The sequence below is a fragment of the Diabrotica virgifera genome, chromosome 1 (genome assembly GCF_917563875.1).
Source record: "Diabrotica virgifera virgifera chromosome 1, PGI_DIABVI_V3a".
NCBI classification, from domain to species: domain Eukaryota; kingdom Metazoa; phylum Arthropoda; class Insecta; order Coleoptera; family Chrysomelidae; genus Diabrotica; species Diabrotica virgifera.
Genome location: NC_065443.1, coordinates 72,678,311 through 72,701,162, shown reverse-complemented (window position 1 = coordinate 72,701,162; position 22,852 = coordinate 72,678,311). Strand labels below are relative to the sequence as shown.

Sequence of the window (22,852 nt, the reverse complement as noted above, 5' to 3'; positions counted from 1 at the left end):
GTTCCCATTTTTGCGTTGAAATCACCACCTATGACAGTGTAGTGGGCATTATTTTCTCTTATGGCTTCTAATATATCTTCGTAAAATTGTTCTACCTCTTCGTCACGATGGGTTGATGTTGGTGAATAGACTTGTATGAACTTAACAGTACATTTTTTATTTAACTGTATATTTATATAAATTACTCTCTCAGATATTGCTTTTACTAACACCACATTTTTGGAGAGTTTCTTGTGTATTATGATGCCTACTCCTCCTACAGAGATGTGTTCACTTCCCATATAGTAAAGTAGGTGACCAGAGTTTAGTGTTTCGAGAGACTCTCCTCGTCTTCTTACCTCACTGAGTCCGACTACGTCCCATTTAATGTTCTGTAGTTCGTTTTCTAATTCCAGTAATCTGTCTTCCGACATCAGGGATCTAACGTTAAGCGTTGCAACTTTCATCTTAAATCGCTTTGTGTTTTTCTCAGGTTGTGTCAGAACTTTGTCCCCCCCAGAATCCGTGGGACAGACTGATAGATCAGTGTGAGACTCTGGGTTTTGAACCCTACTCACCTGGGGTAATCTTCCTTTATTATCTGACATTTCATTTTTCGAGGGAAAATGGCAATTTAAAACGCCGCGCTTGCCATGCGTGTTGGCGAGTTTAAGAGGAAATAATAGATAGTGTGAATAAAATAGTGACCCGTCTGCCCTCGGAAACCTAATAGCCATTCGGGGTCGGAAGAAAACAAGAGTTAGCCAAGGGAGGCTGATAGGATAGATCAAAGAACATTTCACTTAAGACCAGTTGAAGAAGAGTGAAATGTGAAGGCCCTCATGACTCGCCAGGTGCGATTTATGAGCGTATGAGTATTTATGCATATTGTGTTCCCGCTCATACATCGGGGTAGTGACTACAGGCTGTATGGCTCGTCCAGCATGCCATAGCATGTACAACTGTATATATCACTATAATATGTAAAACAATATATCACTATAATATGATATCATATTATGTAGCTCTTGCGAATTGACAATTAGGATGGTGTAGATACGCATGATTTTGAAACAGCCTTTGACAAAGTAGGACATGAAAAATTAGACAAATTCTAAAGACAAAAGGGACTTACGAATAATCACAAACTTTACTGGAATCGAAGAGCACAAATTATATTAGATAACGAATTAAGTTCAGAAATTGAAATCAGAAAAGGAGTTAGGCAGGGATGTATTATGGCTCCTTTACTATTCAATGTATGTAGTGAATCCATTTTTGAAAATGCATTACTAGGTGAAAATGAAGGAATAATAATTGACGGAAGAACTATTAACAACATAGGATATGCAGACGGGACAGTGATTATGACAAGCTCTGTTGAACAACTCCAACTACTATTAAACAAAACAATCAGTTTCTGTGAAAAATATGGATTAAACATGAATATAAAAAAGATTAAATATATGATAAAAATAAAGAATTAAAACAAATAAACAAACATACATTTGGGAAATTTACCGATAGTAAGGGTTGATAAATACAAATACCTAGGAATTTTAGAAAATAATGATCAAACATCAGAAATAAGGAATAAAGGCTAGGATAGAAATAGTAGGAAAGGCGTTCATGCTTACTTACTTGAGTACTTGCTTAAAAGCCGTTTGCAAAACTCTATAAAATTGTTGAAATTACATTTTAAAGGTTAAAAAGATTAAAATGGAAACGACACAATATTGATGTTTTTAGATTTTTCTATAACCTATCGACCATTATTCGAAACAATGTCCACGTGTGGTCTTAACAGAGTAGTCAACAGCTAACTGATTGAAGGAACAGGAAATGAAATTAACTGTTCAAATGACAAAGAAATTAAGACAAGGTTAATAGGTTGTTTTTAGATAGTAAACAAAATTAAAGGCCCTTTATAAGTTTTGAACTAATTTAAGTTGTGTTTTGTTTTTCATTTAAAAAAAGTTAAGATTGCAATTTTTTTAATCAAATTTACGTGATTTTGTAACGTACAGCTATCTGTGTCCACCAATATCTCAGGAAATGAATCATTTAAAAATCGAAAAATTACTGGCTGCTATTTTAAATTGGAATATTCCGGGGAAGTCAATAGAAAAGGCGTATCATCTCGTAGGTATTGAAATTTTTACTGCGTCATAGTTTTTTATTAACATTTAAGCAAAACAATGCGACTTTTTTCATTCTTTTCAATATTGTAAAAAGACTAAGGATTGAACCTATATGAAAACATTCAACATGTGACTCATAAAAATACTTATGGTCTAAGAGCTCCAGCAACGTTTTCGAGAAAGTATTTTAAGACAGCTGATTCTTTAATATATTGTTCCCTATGCTTCCTCGAACAACGTACCGGCCATCTGGCTGCTGATACAGGTTGCGTTCATTAGTGCTCAGCACACCTGTACAGGTAAATACAAAATCAGGGTGATTGATTAGTGTGATAAAGCTTAGTAGATCCGCTATAGTAATATATAGCAATAAAAGTTAATAACAAAAATTGTAGCCAACTTTGAGCTTCACATTACAAAATTAGTTAAAATGTTCCAGGGTGTTCGATAACATAGTGGCAGACCAAACTTTTGTTTTTTTTTTAATGGAACACCCTGTATTTTATGTTATATTCGAAATCTTCTTAACTTCCCCATCACAAAAATATAATGGTTTGCTATGTTGTACAGGATATTTACAAAGTTATAACCAATATTCTATGAAAATCGTAATAAGTTCAGCTCCCTGTAAAAATAAAAATAAGCACAACACCAATGGTTTATTGGTGCCATATTTTTTTGTTGATTGTCAAAATTTTAAAAAATGGTTAATATTGCTAATTTTCTTTATATCGAATACAGGGTGAGTCAAAACGCAAGTACATTATTTTCTCAGTAATTTTAAATAGAACACACTAATTAATAACTTGCTCTGAAAAATGAAAATATCTCGAAAACTAACAAATTTAGACAGAGGGAATATTATACAAAAATTAAAGTATGGTAATAGTAAGTACTTTTCGATAGTGATATAAAATACAGGGTGTTCCATTTAAAATTTCGGAGAAAATAATGTACTTGCATTTTGACTCACCCTGTATTCGATATAAAGAAAATTAGCAATATCAACAATTCTTAAAAATTTTCACAATCAACAAAAAAATATGGCACCAATAAACCATTGGTGTTGTGCTTATTTTTATTTATACAGAGAGCTGAACTAGTTACTATTTTCATAGAAAATTGGTACAACTTTGTAAAAGCCCTATATAACATAACAAACCCTTATATTTTTATGATGGGGAAGTTAAGAGGATTTCGAATATAAAATAAAATATAGGGTGTTCCATTTAAAAAACATAAGTTTGGTCTGCCACTATGTTATCAAACATCCTGTAACATTCTAACTAATTTTGTAATGTAAAGCTCAAAGTTGGCTACAATTTTTGTTATTAACTTTTATTGCTAACTATTTCTATAGCGGATCTACTGAGCTTTATCACACTAATCAATCACACTGTTTATTGAATTCAAAATTATTTTAAGACGAAAAATTTTTTGTCATTGCTTTTTAAACCACAGAAATGTCCGGCAATTATAATTCATAATTCTAATAATGTTTAAAAAGTAATGACAAAAAAATTTTTCGTCTTAAAATAATTTTAAATTTTATTACTCTTTAATATGGGATTTTCAAAATTAAACATGTTCATAAACAAAAAAGTTAAATCAAAACCAAAGTAAACATTTTTTCAAATGTTTATAATTATTAAAATAAATAATAAAAATATTTAAAACACATCTCACAATTTAAGTTTTTATGTAGTTACTGTATGCGCAAAAGATGGGCCCGATAGGTTTAGCAGTTTTTGAATAATTATATTTGTCTATCCCATTTGAGAAAAAAAGTAATTTTAAAATGGCTGTACAGGTGCTTTGCCAATACTCAATAAGAGTTTTTTAGTCTGATTTTCTTGGTGAGGTCTCAAGTTTTCATGTTTCTGAAAAATATATTAATTTTTAATTGTTTACTTACGAATTGATGTAGAATGAAGCATCATTTTTCCTTATAAAACAATTTAATTATCTGCGCTGTTTCTACTTTTATAAAAAAAATCAAAATGATCTGAAAAGTTCAGCAAAAACACATCTTTACATAGAAAAGGTTTGTACGACCCATAGCACTAGAGATAATTTTTTTTTGTTTTAATTCACAGCGCAATTGTGGAAACATTGTGGAAACTTGTTGTAGTTAGTAGTAGAAGTTGTTAAACCAAGAAAAGGAACTCAAAACGGAACTTCAAAACGGAGCGCGCTTGAAAAACTGCAATATCTTGAGTTCTACGTAACGTAGAGCCTTCTTTTTTTGATTTGGAGTCTTCTTCTTCTTCATGTGCCGTGCTCGATTATCGAACGTTGGCTATCAAATTGGCTATAGTAATTTTGTTAACGGCAGCTCGGAAAAGAGATGCAGAGGATCTGTTATACCATTCTCTCAGGTTTTTAAGCCATGACGTTCTTCTTCGACCTGGCCCTCTTCTTCCGTCTACCTTGCCTTGTATTATTAAATGGAGTATATTATATCTCTCTGGGTGTCGCATAACATGGCCAAAATATTCAAGTTTTCGATTTTTAACTGTTCTGACGACTTCTGTGACTTTTCCCATCCGGTGCAAAACAACTTCGTTACGAACTCTATCCACCCAACTTATTCGTAGGATTCTTCGGTATACCCAAATTTCAAAGGCTTCCAATTTCTTGAGAAGAGTATCTGTTAAAGTCCAACCTTCGACACCGTACAAAAGAGTAGAGAACACATAACATCTCACTAATCTAATTTTAAGATTCAAAGTAATGTTGTTTCCACATAAAAGTTTCTTTATCTTAAAGAATGCAGCTCTGGCCTTCTCTATACGTATTCTAATTTCTTTGCTCATGTCCCAGTTCTCATTTAGATTACAACCAAGGTAGGTGATACTGTTAGTTCTTTCTAATTGTTCACCATAAGCTGTTACTACTTCCGGTTGTATTGGCGTCTTACTGACAACCATCACCTTGGTCTTTGCGGTGTTTAGCTTGAGTCCATATTCATCACACGTTGTGGTAATCCTATTAATCAGATGTTGAAGTTCTTCATAATTGCTCGCAATTAACACCGTGTCATCCGCATATCTCAAATTATTAATATTGACGCCATTCATTTTGATACCACATTGAGCATTATCCACTGCTTTATTGAAAACAAACTCAGAATAGATGTTAAATATTAGTGGGGACAAAATGCAGCCCTGCCTTACTCCTCTTCGTATTTGAAGTTCTTCAGACGTGTCCCAGCCAATCCTGATGTTTGCACGTTGATGCCAGTAAAGATTTTTGATAATGCGTAGGTCTTTATCATCAATACCCACTTTCTGAAGAATAGCAATCATTTCCGTATGTTTTACCCGATCAAAGGCCTTCTCAAAGTCAATGAAACACATATAAACCGGATGTCCGACATCTCTGCATCTCTGTACCATAACCTGAATACTAAACAGTGCTTCTCTGGTCCCAAGGTTATTGCGGAATCCAAACTGTGTATCACCAAGCTGTTCTTCTATTTTTTGGTACATCCTAGAGTGCAAAATTCGTAGAAATATCTTTAAAACATGACTCATCAAGCTAATGGTTCGGTAGTCACTACATCTTTTCGCGTTTGCTTTTTTAGGTATCGTCACAAAAGTCGACAGCAGCCAATCCGTTGGTATATAGCCAGTTTGATAAACTTTATTAAAAAGATGAAGGAGAGATCTTTTACCTGAATTTTCGAAGAGCTTTATTATTTCATTCGGTATTTCGTCTGGTCCCGTCGCTTTTCTGGTCTTTGCTAATCTTATTGCTTGTTCAATTTCGTCCATAGTTATGTCAGGTCCTGTAACTACTTCGTTAATTTCAAGCTCGGGCCTTTCATCATTAAACAGTTCCTCAATGTATTCTTTCCATCTGTCTATTTTATCCAAATCAGTGATAATCAGTTTTCCGTCTCTATCAACGATGTTATTTGCATGTTTTTTGTTCTGACCGGTGAGTTCTTTTATTTTTTTATACATATTAAATGAATCATGTTTTCTCTGCAACTCTTCAATTTCTAAACATTTTTTTTCAAAGTATGTTTCTTTTGCCGCTCGTATTTTAGTCCTTATCTCTTTATTAATGCGTTTATACATTTCGATGTTTTGATTCTTAAATTTGCGTCTTTTTTCCATCAAATTCAAAATCTCATCGTTCATCCACTGTTGCTTCTTTTGATTTTTCTCTTTGAAGTTTGGAGTTGAGTTGCTTATAATCGTTTTGATTTGGTTCCAATGATCCTCGATGGATTCTTGTTGTTCGCTATTCTCAAAATTGCTCTCTAAATTGTTTGAAATCCCCTGACTGTTGTTTCTAATAAAATCGGTATCCAGTTTGTTAGAGGATCGTGGTTGTTTTATCCGTTTAAGTTTTAATTTTATTTCGGCTAACAATAGATTGTGATCAGATGGCACATCGGCGCCAGGATAGGTTTTTACAGACTTTACTGCATTTCTGTAACGCTCACTGATGGTTATGTAGTCAATTTGGTTTCTTACGATATTATTGGGGGTATCTGCTGGAGATTTCCACGTATATAATCTCCTTTTAGGTAATTTGAAAAAGGTATTCATTATACATAGATTATGTTCTTTGCAAAAATCTGCGAAATAGTCTCCCATTTCATTTCTATCGCCCAGTCCATAACAGCCAATAATATCACTTTGTCTGCCTTTTCCTATCTTAGCATTAAGGTCACCCATCAGAATGGTGAGATCTCTAGTCTTGAGTTGGTCTGTAACAGTTTTTACATCGGCGTAGAACTTGTCAAGTTCTTCCAGTTCACTTTCCGCTGTCGGTGCATACACTTGTATTAAATTTATGTTTCTGGGTTTCGCGTTCAACTGAATCATTATGACTCGTTCAGATACCTGGCATACCGCTCTAACACATCTGCTAACCTCGTTTGAGACTATGAATCCTACACCATGACGATGGTAATTACTCTCTTCTCCTGCATAATACACTTCATGATCATCCACATGGCATTGGCCAGATCCGGGCCATCGCATTTCACTGATACCCAGAATTGATATTTGCAGCCTTTTCATCTCATTTATGGCATTGTGTGTTTTTCCTGGTTCATATAAACTCCGCATATTCCATGTGCCTATTCTACAACTTCTTTGTATATCAAATTTGGCCAAGCGGGAGATTCTTCGCACCCCTGCCCCATTTAAGAAGCGCCCGTACTCGGGGCCATCGTTTATTTCCTCAGCCATATTGATTAACCTGGGAAAAATAGTGTAGTAGTCATTCCCTTGGCTTTCTACACCGCTGTGTACACGCTGTTTAAGTGGTTGCCACCGCACCGAGGACTATTCTGTATTGACCGTTCTGGCCTAAATGACTTCCGCTCAATACAGATACTGAAAAACCAGCTGCCGATTTCCAGGTTCGATTTTATACAAGCCCTAAAACCAGGGGGCTGCCACCTCCGTCCTCCAGACCGTTGTGAAGACCTTCTTCTCCGCCCTGGATGCCGTTGTGGGCTTCATCCGTGACCCTGGACAGGGGACCCTTAGCAGGTACTAGTTTCCCGGGTCAGGAAACACCTGGAATCTGCAGAAGGCAGGGATTGATTCAATTTCCCTGATAGGACTATCCAAAAGGAGTTCCTACCTGCTACCATAGTAGCTATTTGGAGTAGCTAATCTAAATAATAAGTAATATAAGTAATAATAATAAAAAATAAAATAATAATTTCTAACATATTTTCACCCCATATGTTTACATCTCCAAGATGTATTTAGAGATATTTATAACCAATTAAGAATATAATTGCGTCTCATGATCTTTTACATGTTTGTTTCCTACGAAATCGCGACTTTAGTTCTCCCACTAAGACTTTAATTCTCAGACGGTATGTACTGTTGTTTATGTTTCTACTTGCAGAAAATACCTACTTCCTTTGTTATGTTGACATAGTTTTTCTATACGTTGTCGTGAAAGCATAATTATTATTTTTTAATTTACTCTTCTCGTATCTCGCCGTCGACAATAATAATTATAGGTAAGTAGGTAATAAAGATCGTCTTTTGTGCGTAACATCTGTTTGAAAAATGAATCAATAATCTCCACTTATCCAGTAAATTAAGTAGAAAACCTGGTCGATGCGCTGTCGACGTATATAAATCGGATTAACAGTTATGCCGTAGGTACACATCGATTGTTGAGTATTGGACGTAAGTAAGTCAATCGGACATGGATGACGACATGATGAACTTGCTCTCTCCAACTTGATCAACAGTGGTGGAGACAAGGACTGTTTTATGTAATAATGAAGATTTTTTATAGGACTTTTTACATACGTCTTTCGCATTTATTATGGACAAATATTGTACTGTAGTCAGGATTAGGAATATGTCCCATCAGTTCCATCAGATAACTTGTAGTGCGTGTATTAACCGATCAAGATTAAATCTATAGGTTATGTTAAAGGGACCATTATTTAAAAATACCAACAACAGTTAGTTCTTTCTGTAACAGAGAGTAGAGAGTTGCCTGTTAGATTTTTACAATAAAATCTAATTTATTATAATTTAAATTTCACTTTTATACAGTTACTAATATATAATTCAAATTTTAAACAACACTAATAATTTGAAATTCATAACCAAAAAACTGACTACCTGTCTTGTCATGTCACTTTGGTCTGATAATTGGATTGTCATATCCTTCACTTTTGTTGGTCTGTGTCCATTGAACTGGCAAGAACCACAAGTTCTTATCGAGCGGGGAACCATGTTGCCCTTTGAGCACTCCTAACACATTTCATCTTGTAACATCGACTTGGAGTCGCTATAAATACGATATAATTATTATGTAAACCATAATTCTCGATGTAACCTTTTTCAAAAAGTTGCTAGTTTCTTGTACTAGGCAGAACGTAAGTATTGCCACATTTTTCTTTAACCTAGTCACAATTTTAACCTTTTGCATTCATTCTAACGTGGAAACACTTCGTTCTAGGCACTGAGGATGATCTGATCCATATTGAAAACGTTTTGCAAATCCTTTTGGAGGACTTTTAATGTTTTTTAATAAAACTTTTTTATACCATTATACAAAGGAAGTTTTTACTTCTGTATGGTTTTTTTAACTATGGTTAGCTATGGTAGCCAGCTACTGGGATTTTCCCATTGATTTTGATTTATTATAATGTTTGTGTCTTTGGATTTTACTTCCTCGGGAATAAGATATTTTATAATAATAGTAAGTATATTTAAAGTATTTTTGTATACTTCACTTGGTCTATTAAATTTGTCAGTATGTATGAGAAATCTTGTAACCTGTCAAAGCGAAGGGAATATAGCTCAGTGGTAGAGCGTGTGACCGGAGTTCGACAGGTCCCGGGTTCAAATCCCGGACGATTCATATTATTTTTTTTTAATTTTTGGTATCGTTTTAATAAAAAAATTTTTAAAAGTGGTGGGTAAGAAAGTTAGTTTTATATTTAAAAAAAATACAAATAACCTGTTAAGTATATTTGTTTCTTTGAAATTATATAATAGAAGTATAACTTCTTACGTGCGTACAAAGTACACACACATTCTTTTTTGTTTTGTTAATGTCTTGCGTTATCATTTCTAACTAACCCCACTTACATTGTTATCGATTTTTTTATAGCAGAAATTACAGAAAAACCTTAAACCGATAAAATCGGCAGTGAATCCATAAACCATTTTCGTCTCTAGAACCGATGAATGAATTGGAGCTGGAGTATACGGAGAGAAACTAAGGTCAAAGCCTATGCCTGTCATTGTACAATTCTACATCCCCTCCATTTTACAAAAATTGAGAAATACGGGGTGAAAAATATTTTCTCGTGAGTGAAAAAATATACGTTCAAAATAGGCCCGGAATTGGATAAAATGACTAATTCTAAGCAACTTTTGTTCTATAGAGTTTTTTCACTTTTCAGAAAAGTCAATACTTTTCGAGTTATTTGCGAGGAGTGAATATGTTCATTTTTAACAAAAAAAAACATGTTTATGGACTGTTTTTCGCAGATAAAAAGTAAGTACATACTCTAGCAAAAAAATATTCTTAGTAAAAATATAGCCTATAAAAAATTGAAAAAAAACGTGTACTCGTGAGGTCTGCAGACCCAATATAAGCAGAGTTGTAGCTAATGAAAAGTAGGATCTTCTTCGTCAAATTCCAAATCGAATATTTCAATGTGAAATAACCAAAAAACAGAGCACTTTTCGGGGAAAATTCATTACAACTTTTTTAAAGTGTTTAAAAAATGGTTTATTTTTGTTTTTTAAAAAAATTTCTAACATTAAAAATAAGTGAGTTACGCTCAAAATATTATTGGTCCTTTTTATTTTTTGGTACAAAAATCGCGAAAATCACCCCCTAATTAGCTTCCCAAATAAGATTAATCGTAACCGCTTCACAAGTTACTTTACTTATGTATTGTTTATATTATCTATAAGTTTCATTGGTTCAAAGTGCTCAGTTTTGAAAAAAAATTGGTTTAAAATAAAACATTTTTTTTATTTTGAAAAAAAAAAATGGAATTGTTCATGGATTTAACTTAAAAATTATTAGTAATACCAAAAATCTTAAACAGTAATAAAATGTACGTTTTGCTTTTCTGAATATTTTTCCTTTTTTGTTTTCTTGTTATACTAAAATTGATTATGCTATGGCTGTTCAAAATTTGTCTAAACTCGTGATTAGTTACTCGTTCAAGCCATTTTAACTACAGCTTTTTCAAAAATAATCACTTTGAACCGATGAAACTTACAGATCATATAAATAATACATAAGCAAAGTAACTTGTGAAGTGGTAATGATAAAATTTATTTGTGATGCTAATTAGGGGGTGATTTTCGCGATTTTTTTACCAAAAAATAAAAGGGACCAACAATATTTTGAGCGTAACTCACTTACTTTTAATGTTAAGTATTTTTAAAAAACAAGAATATTCCTTTTTTTAAACACTTTAAAAAAGTTAAAATGAATTTCCCCGAAAAGTGCTCCGTTGTTGGGTTATTTCACAATGAAAAATTCGATTTGGAATTTTATGAAGAAGAACCTACTTTTCATTAGCTACAACTCTGCTTCTACTGGGTCTACAGACCTCAAGCATACACCATCTTTTTTAGTTTTTTATAAGCTATAATTTTTCTAAGAATTTTTTTTTCGCTAAAATACTTACTTTTTGAGTTATCTCCGGAAAACCGTCCAAAAACATGTTTTTTTCTGTTAAAAATTAACATTTTCACTTGCAAATAACTCGAAAAGTATTGACTTAGGAAAAAAACTCTATAGAACAAAAGTTGCTTAGAATTAGTCATTTTATCCAATTCCGGACTTATTTTCAATGTATATTTTTCACCTTTGAGAGGTATTCCCCTCTATTTTTGAAAAATGGAGGGGATGTAGAATTGTAAACTTTTTCTTATATAATAATAGACAATTTCAACTACCTATTCCCAAATTTTCATCCTTCCTTTATTTTTTTTTGGGTCAGATTGTTCTTTGATCGGGCTAATACTGTCAGGTAGATGACGAAACGGCGTAACACGATCTATTTAACTGCCCAGGGATAGATAGGATAAGGTTGAATACATTTGAGTGTTATCAACTCAACTCGAGCCCAGTGATGTGGGAGCCATACGACTTCGTAGAAGAATCATCTAAGGCAGCGTTTCCGAAACGGTGGGTCGCGACCCACTAGTGGGACGCGGGCGAATTTTAGGTGGGTCGTGGCGTGGCTCTTACAGTAGCTGAATAACGTACATATATATCATCATGGGTGAGGTATGGGTCACGAATAATATGAAAAAATATCAGAAGGTGGGTCGCCAGATATAAAAGGTTGGAAACCACTGATCTAAGGTCTAAGGCGATAATAGACTTTGTTAAAAAGGCTGGGCTAAAGGAACAATTTCAACCTAGGGATGAGCCACAATAGACCTGTTAGGTAGAGTGGAAGGGTCGTTAAACGTCCACTCATATTGAACTTATCCTAACCTAATCTATTAATTTTCCTGGTTTATGTATTGTCTAAACGAAAAACTAAAATGTACAGGATTATTTATGTTTGTTGACGAGATTTTTGTCCATTCTTTTAATAGAATTGTTGTTGTCTTTTATTCACATATTTTATTGTAAAACATAAAAGTTAGACAAATGTACTTCTTCTTCTTCTTCAGGTGCCATCTCCGCTACGGAGGTTGGCAATCATCATAGCTATTTTAATTTTTGAGGCAGTAGCTCTAAATAGTTGTTTCGAGCTGCATCCAAACCACTCTCTCAGGTTCTTCAACCATGAAATTCGTCTTCTTCCGATGCTTCTTCTGCCATCTATCTTTCCCTGCATTATGAGTCGTAGGATACCATACTTCTCGTATGTAGTACAAATGTACTGGCTACTTGGAAATAAGTCACAAATCTCACTCGAGAATAAAATATTGATTTACAAGATTATCCTCAAACCTATTTGGCCTTACGAAATTGAAATCTGGGGTTGCAGTAAACCTTTCAGCACCAAGATTCTACAAACTTTCCAGTCGAAAACCCTTCAAACTTCAAACAATAGCCAATGCTCCATGATACGTCTCCAACCATACAATACACAACGATCTTGGTATTCCATTAATAAGAGAAGTCATTGACCTTCAGGCAGGCAAACAGAGCCAAAGAAAGAAATTCCACAAATGATAGCCAAATCATAAGAGAATTCTAACAATAAAACACTGAAAACATTTGTTTTCTATACTTCCACAAAATTTATTACAACTATGTGACTACAGCTGTTTCGGCAGAGTGCCTTTCTCAAGTGATTTAGTTTACTATGTGTTTGCCTTTTTAAAGTCTTTAACTGATGGGGTTGAGGAGTTTGGAGCTGTTTGTCTCGAGTTGGTCATTCAGAATTATATCTTTATTTTTCAATTTATTAATTTCCATAGATGTTAACAAAGAGAGCTTAAGGCCTTTATTTTGAATATGCAGAATTTGAAACTGTTCATTAAAAGAATGATTATGATCTAGAAGGTGAAGTGCGTATGTAGAAGTGTCTATTTTTCTATTGTTGAAAGCCCTTTTGTGTTCTGCTATCCGTTTGTCAAAGGTTCTGCCAGTTTGACCGATGTAAGTTTTCGGACAGTCGCCACAAGTTAGTTTGTAAACACCACTCTGTAGTTGTTTTCTCTTTCTGCTCTTATTGTTCTTAATATATTTGCTTAAGTTGTTGTTAGTTCTGAAAGCTGGTGTTATTCCTTTCTTTTTTATGTATCTGGCTATTTTAACGAACAAACAATTAACAAAATTTTAAACCAAAAACTCCACAAGAAAGCCCTGAAATTAGTTTATCCACCACCACAGAAAGAACCCAGTACCTTCTGCTCTATCACATATACTGGCAAGATAACAACAAAAATAGCCAGATACATAAAAATGAAAAAAAAAAGAAAGGAATAACACCAGCTTTCAGAAATAACAACTTAAGCAAATATATTAAGAACAATAAGAGCCGAAAGAGAAAACAACTACAGAGTGGTGTTTACAAACCAACTTGTGGCGACTGTCCGAAAACTTACATCGGTCAAACTGGCAGAACAAACGGATAGCGGAACACAAAAGGGATTTCAACAATAGAAAAACAGACACTTCTACATACGCACTTCACCTTCTAGATCATAATCATATTCTTTTAATGAACAGTTTCAAATTCTGCATATTCAAAATAAAGGCCTTAAGCTCTCTTTGTTAGAATCTATGGAAATTAATAAACTGAAAAATAAAGATATAATTCTGAATGACCAACTCGAGACAAACAGCTCCCCACTCCTCAACCTCTTCAGTTAAAGACTTTAAAAAGGCTCATAGTAAACTTTTCCCGAACAGGGAGAAGTTGGTTTTTTGCGGTTTCCCAACTTCATTGCACAATTATACCTGTTCGTCCCAAGAAAATAGCCGTAACTATTTTCAACATTCGAACTCACACTGTCCACGCCGCGCTCAAAAGCCACCTCCTGACCGCCGACGAGGGCCGCTGGTTTGCCAGTTGGCGTACAATGGTTTCTAGGGAGCTTGGTCGAGGGCAAAGCACGGACAGTACACACATATGTCAATGGAACCAACACCAACTCCATCATTCTTTCTTCTCTGTTGTCTGATAGTCTTCTGGACCACCACCGTCCAGCATAACCCAGGAACACCAGGACCACCACACTTGCCCCAGTGTGTTTTCGGACTGTTTGCTTTTGCGGCCATTGTCTGATGTTTGACTACATACCACATTCACTACAAACCCCGAAGAGGACAAAATCCTAAACAGGGACACTCAATGTAAGCATTTCAACAAAGCATACCAAATCTTTCACGCAAATCCACACATTGATTGATAGTAAACTAAATCACTTGAGAAAGGCACTCTGCCGAAACAGCTGTAGTCACATAGTTCTAATAAATTTTGTGGAAGTATAGAAAACAAACGTTTTCAATGTTTTATTGTTAGATAAAATGAACTTCCATCAAGTAACGATCGAATCCATCAATTATCATAAGAGAATTATACCAACCACCATTTAGACGTTTAAACAGAACCTGGCCCGAAGCCATTGAGGATTAGCGCTTGTTCATATGGGGGCGGTTAGCCGACGTTTGTATAGTACACATGAGAGCGGTTTACTGGCGGTCTCATTCCTCCCCTAGTAAACTTACAACCGCCGCGGCTTGACGACGAAGCGGCTGCATGTGTACGATTCCATTTGTTCCGTGGCAACTTGAACCGCGACGGTTGGGTTTTTCAGGTAAACCGCGACGTCGACGTTGGCAAACCGCCCTCATGTGGACAAGCTGTTAGGTGAAGACTTGGAGAACCGTTAATGGACGGTACCCGCTACAAGCCATATACCACTCATCATATTTGTAATAAATCAATAAAAAAAATTATTGAGCATTTTTGCCCGACCGACATCGATTACTATAAAAAAATTAGAACTAATAATTTCCCAATAGCAACATTTATGTTTGTTTTTTTTTAACTAGAACTAGAGTGATTAACAAGCTTAATAATATTAAAGAAAGAAATGTTCTACAATACATATTCAGATTAATCCGACAGTCTGTCGAACGCTCCTGTGTTGACACATTTTAGCCCACGCTTCATAACCTGATTTCATCTAATGATCGATTTTATATTTTCTAAAATATCTAATGAACTTCATGCTATTCGATTGGCGTAATTATTTAAATCAATATCGGTGAGTCATCGAATATTGTTATTGTTTCTTAAAAATGTGATGTGAAATTTTAATATTAATTAATTGTATATTACTACCCCTGCGATACATGGAGACTGCTATCATTACATTCTTGGATAAATCCGATTATCTTTTGGATGTACCCTCTTCAAAATAGAGTTTTTTAATCATTTATATTTTCTTATTTTTTATTAAAATTAAAAGCTGTGCTCCTTCCAGTCTATTCTTTGACAATTCTTCGAGAAGCCATACCATTGACTTATTGACAATTAAGTTCGTGTAAATTTACAAATTTACATAATAAATTCACAAGTTCATGATTAATTAAATCGTGTATAATCTAAGAGATAAATTTATTTTTGTACTACCTGGATAATTTTGTCGACTATTATAGAGGTAAAAAAAAGCCAACACCCAACTACAGGCAACTATACAGCCAACTACAGGAAAACTTTTTCCTTGTGGATTTTTTATTTATTATAGAGGTGTCAGAGGAAATAATAAGTGAATATCGAGGTGGTTAAACGGACATTCAATGGAAATGAAGGCCTCCTCATCTACGTTTTCTCCTTCGTAAGTATGTAGTATGTAGTGGCGTCATGTCATTTGTTTGTTTGACTCCGATTATTTCTCTTCTGTGCGTGTTGTTTTGCTTCGGTGAATGAGTAATTTGGCATATCCTTTATTTGGGCCGATCATCTTACTGATCTTCCTCTATATCTTTTGCCCGCTACCTTGCTTTCAAATCATCCCATGCCTTCGCTTGTCTTCGTCAAGAGTCTATTTACGCGACGAAGGGAGTCCGTTACACAACATATAAATTTTTTGAAGTTATACTTCTTTACGATCGAGAGTGAAATTTTATCACATGCCGGACACATGCGCACACAGACAGTATGCATTTCGTTGCTAATCTTTCAATATGTATGTATCAGCGCTGTCAGCGCAAATAAGTCATATTATATCATATAAATGGATATATTAGTGTTAAGTAAATGTATTATTTATTATAATTTTTGTGTCTTTGGGTTTGTCTTCCTCGGGTATAAGATATTTTATAATTAAGTACCACGATTAGTAAGTCAACAACATATCTAGTTAGTACACATTTTATATTTCAGTATTACTTATTGTATATCCAAATTGTATATATTGTAAGACCAAATACTTACGATGTCGGGATAGTATTACGAGGTTTTTTCCTGGTTTTCCCTCGTGATTTACTATGGAATCTCTAACGCGAGAATTTTACTGTGATCGTTGCATTTGGTTGTCTTTTTAAAGACAGATCACATGCTATGATTTTTTTGCGACGGATATTCTTGAGTTGGGATTGATTTCATGTAATCGAATGAACTATCTTTTAGTAAAGTCGTCCCAGGAACGCAACTCATAAATATTGGCGATATTATTTTAAAGTCTTCTACTTTAAAATGTATAATATACATCGGAATTGCCAATATAAATGAGTCAGATTAAATAAATTATTAGAAGAATTTTTTTACTTAGCAACAACATTTTTGTTTATTTTAATAGTATTTTGTATTTTGACAACGAAACCCGATTTGAATAGAAGAATTTTTTTACTTAGCAACAACATTTTTGTTTATTTTAATAGTATTTTGTATTTTGACAACGAAACCCGATTTGGGCTTCGAAACGTTAATAAATTCATTTTATAATAATAGTACATAAGTATATAAGTATACCTATTTAAAGTATTTTTGTATACTTCACTTGGTCAGTTTATGAGAAATCTTGTAACCTGTCAAAGCAGAAGGGATATAGCTCAGTGGTAGAGCGTGTGACCGGAGATCAAGAGGTCCCGGGTTCAAATCCCGGACGATTCATATTTTTTTTATATTTTTGGTATCGTTTTAATAAAAAAAATTTAAAAGTGGTAGGTAAAGAAAGTTAGTTAAATATTTAAATAAAATACAAATAACCTGTTAAGTGTATTAATTTCGTTGAAATCATAATAATAGAAGTATGCCTTCTTACGTGCGTACAAAGTACACACACATTCTTTTTTTAAATATATAACAAGCATATTAATTAACAGTGATTTTATGTACTTTCGAATCTACAAAAATTAATTTAAAATTAACTAAAAAAAGAGCGTGGCACTTACGGAGTGACGACAGAAGTGAATACTTCTTATAGCGCCTTTGACTCTATGTGCAAAAAACACGCATGAGACTGCGTTTACTATTCCACCTAGTGTGTGGTGTGATTAGATTCGATTTGATTCGATTCGATCTGGTTCGATTCGATATGATTCGAATTTATTTAATTTTATTTAATATCATTTCATTTTTATTATTTAATTCTATTTAAATTTATTTAATTTTATTTGCTTTTATTTAATTTTATTTGATTTTATTTAATTTTTTATTTTTATTAAATTTTATTTAATTTACTTTATTTTATACAATTATTTTAAAATCAAAATTATATCGATCCAGTCGTTCTGAAGTTGTTATAGAAAATAAAATTATAATGCGTGTGTGTACCTATGTGTGTATATTTGTGTATATTACCATTATACTGTATACCGCAAGGTTACTGCAAGCGTCTCGTTTTTTCGAATGACGCCAAATACGATTTCGGGCCCGTGTAAAATATCATATTATCGATATTATCGAGCGATAAGAAGTATTCACTTCAAAATTTGTAACATAGTATGAAGCTTCGCGCTAGTCTATAGTACCACCTCCTGTATCATTTTTTTTTTATATACTTCACATTCTGGTTGAGTTATTAATCTTACTTTTAGTAGTATTTATACCCTTACAGGTAAAAAAGGACTAAATTTTTTCTTTGTTCGTTTAAAAAGGGTTATTTTGAAATGAGGCTTAAGTAAAGTTTTACACCCTTTAGGCAAAAAGAATCCACTAATATATCTTCTTCGACCCAGTTTCTCCTTTCCCTTCAAAAATATCCCGAGAAATTTATTAGGGCAACCGATTCGCCGGTGTTACTACTTATCATCTTACAACAGAGGAACATTACTGTAATGGATCCGTCTGAGCATATTTCTACTATTAATCAGCAACCCTTCCTATATCGGTTCGCGCCCGCCGTTTCCGCCGCCCCCACCCCAGGCTGTTACCGCACGGAAAGTTAGCCGGTTATGTGTCAGCAGGTGTGTAGAGGTGAAAAATGGTAATCCATACCCAGTATTGAGGCTTTTATGGAACAAAAAAAGCTTACGAAGTAGTTGATGGCTTAGTCATAAACTCTTCATCATGGAGTCGTAGTACGGGTGGTAGGGGTATAATACGAGTTTTTTAATTTAGGTATTTTATCAAAATTTTTTAGTTAATAAAATGAATTAGTGATGACAAGAAAATTATTGTGAAAGCACTGTTGAGGTTACAAATATTTAAAGGAAGTTTACCAAAAATATTCACCTTTCTTCCAACAATTCTCAATGCTCTTGAAATTTGACAGTCCTTCCATATTAATTGTGGTCATTTTTGTTGTGGCAACTTTTGCTAGATTACATCTATGTTTTATTTCTTAATAAGTAGTGACCCTGCGTTTGCGATCAATGATCGCAGATATACCTAATTATGAGCTCACAACCTCAAACCGGTCCATTGTAGTTAGATGTGAATGATTGTTATGTAATCTATCCGCTATCATCATCTTTGTCTTTGATATGTTTAATTGCAGACCAAATATTTGATTTTCGTTTTCGACCAGCCGTATAGATCAATCAGCTCTGCTTGACTATTTGCAAGAAGAGCTGTGTCATCTGCGAAACGTAGGTTGTTTATGTCATGACCATTTATTGAGATGCCCTTTTCCCCTCCTTCGAGTGCGCTTCTCATAATATGCTCACTATATATTGAATAATTGTGGAGATAGTATACATCCTTGTCTGGCACCCCGTTCTGAATGAAATTCGTTTGAAACTGTGTTAAGAACTTTCTGATCCAGTTGTGTGTGCGTATAGTTCAGTTATAAACGAAATAAGGTCTTGCATAAAGGTAAACATATTTTTACTATTAATCAGCAATCCTTCCTATATCGGTTCGCGCCCGCCGTTTCCGCCGCCTCCCACCCCAGGCTGTTACCGCACGGAAAGTTGGCCGGTTATGTCTCAGCAGGTGTGTAGAGGTGAAAAATGGTAATCCATACCCAGTATTGAGGCTTTTATGGAATAAAAAAAGCTTATGAAGTAGTTGATGGCTTAGTCATAAACTCTTCATAGCGGATTCGTAGTACGGGTGGTAGAGGTATAATACGGGTTTTTTAATTTAGTACCTATTTTATGAAAATTTTTTAGTTAATTAAATTAATTAGTGATGACAAGAAAATTATTGTGAAAGCACTGTTGAGGATACAAATATTTAAAGGAAGTTTACCAAAAATATTAATACTTTCTTCCAATAATTTTCAAAGCGTAGACCAACTACTGATGGACACAATTTAAAATATAAATCTTTTTTCGATACTGACCCCCCCGGAGGGAGTGTAGTGGTCGACGTGATGTCGTGTATTGTCCGTCTCCAAAGATCTCTGTTTCTGGTCATTAATTTCTTTTAACTCATGCATAGGTCTTTTGCGTATTCCTGTAATTTGATTGGTCCATCTTGTTGGGGATTTGGGTGTTCTTTGCCCTGTTATACCCTATTAAAATCATTTGTTTTTGCAATCCTTAAATAATATGTAATCTTATATTTGACTGATAATATTTTTTTTATATTTCCAAGCAACAAAATAAAAAATAATTAGAGTTAATTCTTAAACAAAAAACATTTAAGAGCACGAACTGGACAAATTCGATAGTTATAATAACTTTGATGTGGTTTTACCACCCGGACTAAACCGCCGACTATATGACCCAGTTCTGCGGGAGACAAAATGAGAGTAGTTTAATAATACGTATACGTATACCTAATATACGGAAATGAAAAACCAGTGAAAGACAAGAATAGAACAAGTATAGAACTTTATTCAATTCTGGATGCTGCTACAAAAGGTATTTAGGAATTCGAACAAGTTGAGCGAAACAGAATTTAATCAAAACTATGGGCAAACAAATAACCTTTGATAGAAACAGTAAGATGAATGAAGCTAATCAAGAGGTAGTTTCATGTAATTTGAAGATATTTTCAATGAAAATGTTAGTCTTTCAATAATAAATGTTAGTTTCAAATATTAGTATTCTTCTTTGAGTTTCTTTTTCTAACGGAGATCACTTTTACTTTGTTAATTTCATATACACAGAGTTTCATTCATCTGCAGCTATATGTAACTGTAGATAAAATTAATATCTACACCAATAGGACGAACATGAAGAACATCCTAAAACAGAGAGATAAATGTAAAACATAGATAGCTGGTTGCAAAATATGAGACTCTTGCTTGTAATTTAGGAATATCTTAAACTCTACCGATTCAGAAAGCTATCCAAAGTTACTAACAATTTATTATAGAGAGAAAATACAAATAGAGCAAAACAAACTAGGAAATAAAGAGAAACAAAAATGTATAAACAAATAGATTCAACAAAAGTCATCATAAGAGAAACAAAATACTATAACTACAATATTAGTTACTAGTAAGTAATATAATAAGTAATACATCTCTCAAATGTCTATGTGCACTATTATCTATCAAAATCACTGTCACGCAGATCTTGGCTGTAGAGGTGTTGTGGATGAGGCAACCTTGGGATTAAAGCTACAAACACAACAGTGCGAAGAAACCTTCTGACACTTACTGGTTTACACAAAATACTACAAAATTTGTAAATTTGTAATTAATAGTTTTTTAACAGAGACGGACAATCGTTGACAGATTGAAGACTATCTGGAGTCAAATCCTTGTCGGATTTTTAAGGGCATGCTGCTAACAGAGCTGTTGTGTCGACCTTGTCTTCATTTTGGTCTTCGCCTACCTAGGCAAAGTACCACCTCAACCCGGTGCATCTCTACCATTGAGCTATTCCTAATTCAACACGTTAGGAATAACTGATCCTATTACTATGGTTCTCCTCCTCGTCTTAAATACGCTGTCCGTGCCACTTCTCCTTCTGTTCCGTCTAGTGGGGTATGAAAAGGGGATGTGTCAACACGGATACTCCTTCGATCATCTACGGTCGACCGGCCCCGATCGCCAGCTCTGGCATCATATTATTACATAGTTTTCAATGTTCGAACAGTAACATTACTTTCGTTATATTTTTATTACTTGATTTTTTGATTATTCATAACATATTTACGTATGTTTTCTTTTACAGCCACCTCCCGCCTCAAGACAACAAAGTCAAACATCAGAAGCAAAAGATGACCGGTTATCGACTAACAACAACATCAAAGTATCCCCAATACCAACACCTGCATTGCAAACACCTCCCGCATCTCCACAACAACCTACGCAGTCAAAGAGGCTACTCCAAGAGATTCTTTCTCGGCCGAGACCTTACCCCATGATCGCTGTACCTCCTAAAGGCTACTGGGTCGATGGAACGGATCACGAAGAGCAGTTTGATCACAGAGGAATGCCAATCATTCCGCATCCCAATTGGAGGGCAAAAATTGAGACGGACGATACGGCGAAGTGTTACCGAAGGTTTTTCGTTGGAAGGGTAAGTTTTGATCCATTTCTATTGGCGCCAGAATGAAAATAGCAATCTTATTTGGTTTTATTTAGAGGGTAAATTTTGATTATTTGGGACTATATTACATCATCAATACCATTAGTAACTTATTTTTGAAAGTATGATTTCTAAAAGCGGAATATGCTAGAAAGTTTCTAACTGCCGCTATTGCTATCTCTCACAATAGTTACTAAAGTTTTTAATCAGCGTTTGTTTCACAAAAACTATATCATTAGCATATCGTCGGCCTCATATGAAAAGTGCCTAAGTCCAAGTTAACAAATGTTACAGGAGACGAAAAAAAAACTGATTTAAAGAATGATTTTGACTTTATCTTATTTGACACAGTTACTTAGAATAGCGTCCGTCAGCCTTCTCATAAAGATAGATCTATTTTTAAAATATTATTACTTTAAAAATGGAGTTAGGGAACTTTAATTTTTGAAATAAGGAAAAATTTTGGCACATTTAATAACGAAAATCGTGAAGAAATATGCGTAACTCCATCAAAAGTCGCCAAAAATAAACTGTGAAAAATGCTTAAGTCCCATAAGAAAAACAAATGTAGGGTTTTAAGGATAATAATGCTACTTAAATGTAGTTAACACAAAAACTATAATATGATGAAATTGAACTTACGTTCAATAAGTTTACACTATTTCCATGAAGATATGTTAGCTTACAATACCTTTCTTGAAGATATTAACACAGCAGCGCAGCAAAAGTACATCTAACCTCAATGAAAATGATGGACTTTAGCAAGTTTCATGTGATTTACCCAACGCCGTGGAGTTGGGTAGAATTCTTTTTTGTGGTTCTAGCGACATCTATTGACTTTTTTGAATTTTTTGTCTTGCCATGCATGCGTACCATAAATATTAATCAGATGGCGCAAAAATCTCATT

General features: G+C 34.1%; 1 protein-coding gene across 1 annotated transcript in view; it reads left to right on the top strand.

The window, feature by feature from the left end:
• LOC114325465 (rap1 GTPase-activating protein 1-like) overlaps positions 1–22,852 on the top strand; it is a 535,080-nt gene that overhangs the window by 366,843 nt on the left and 145,385 nt on the right. The window contains exon 2 of the mRNA XM_028273546.2: positions 21,588–21,935. Coding sequence (XP_028129347.1) covers positions 21,588–21,935 — 348 coding nt within the window. The remainder of the gene's footprint in view (positions 1–21,587; positions 21,936–22,852) is intronic.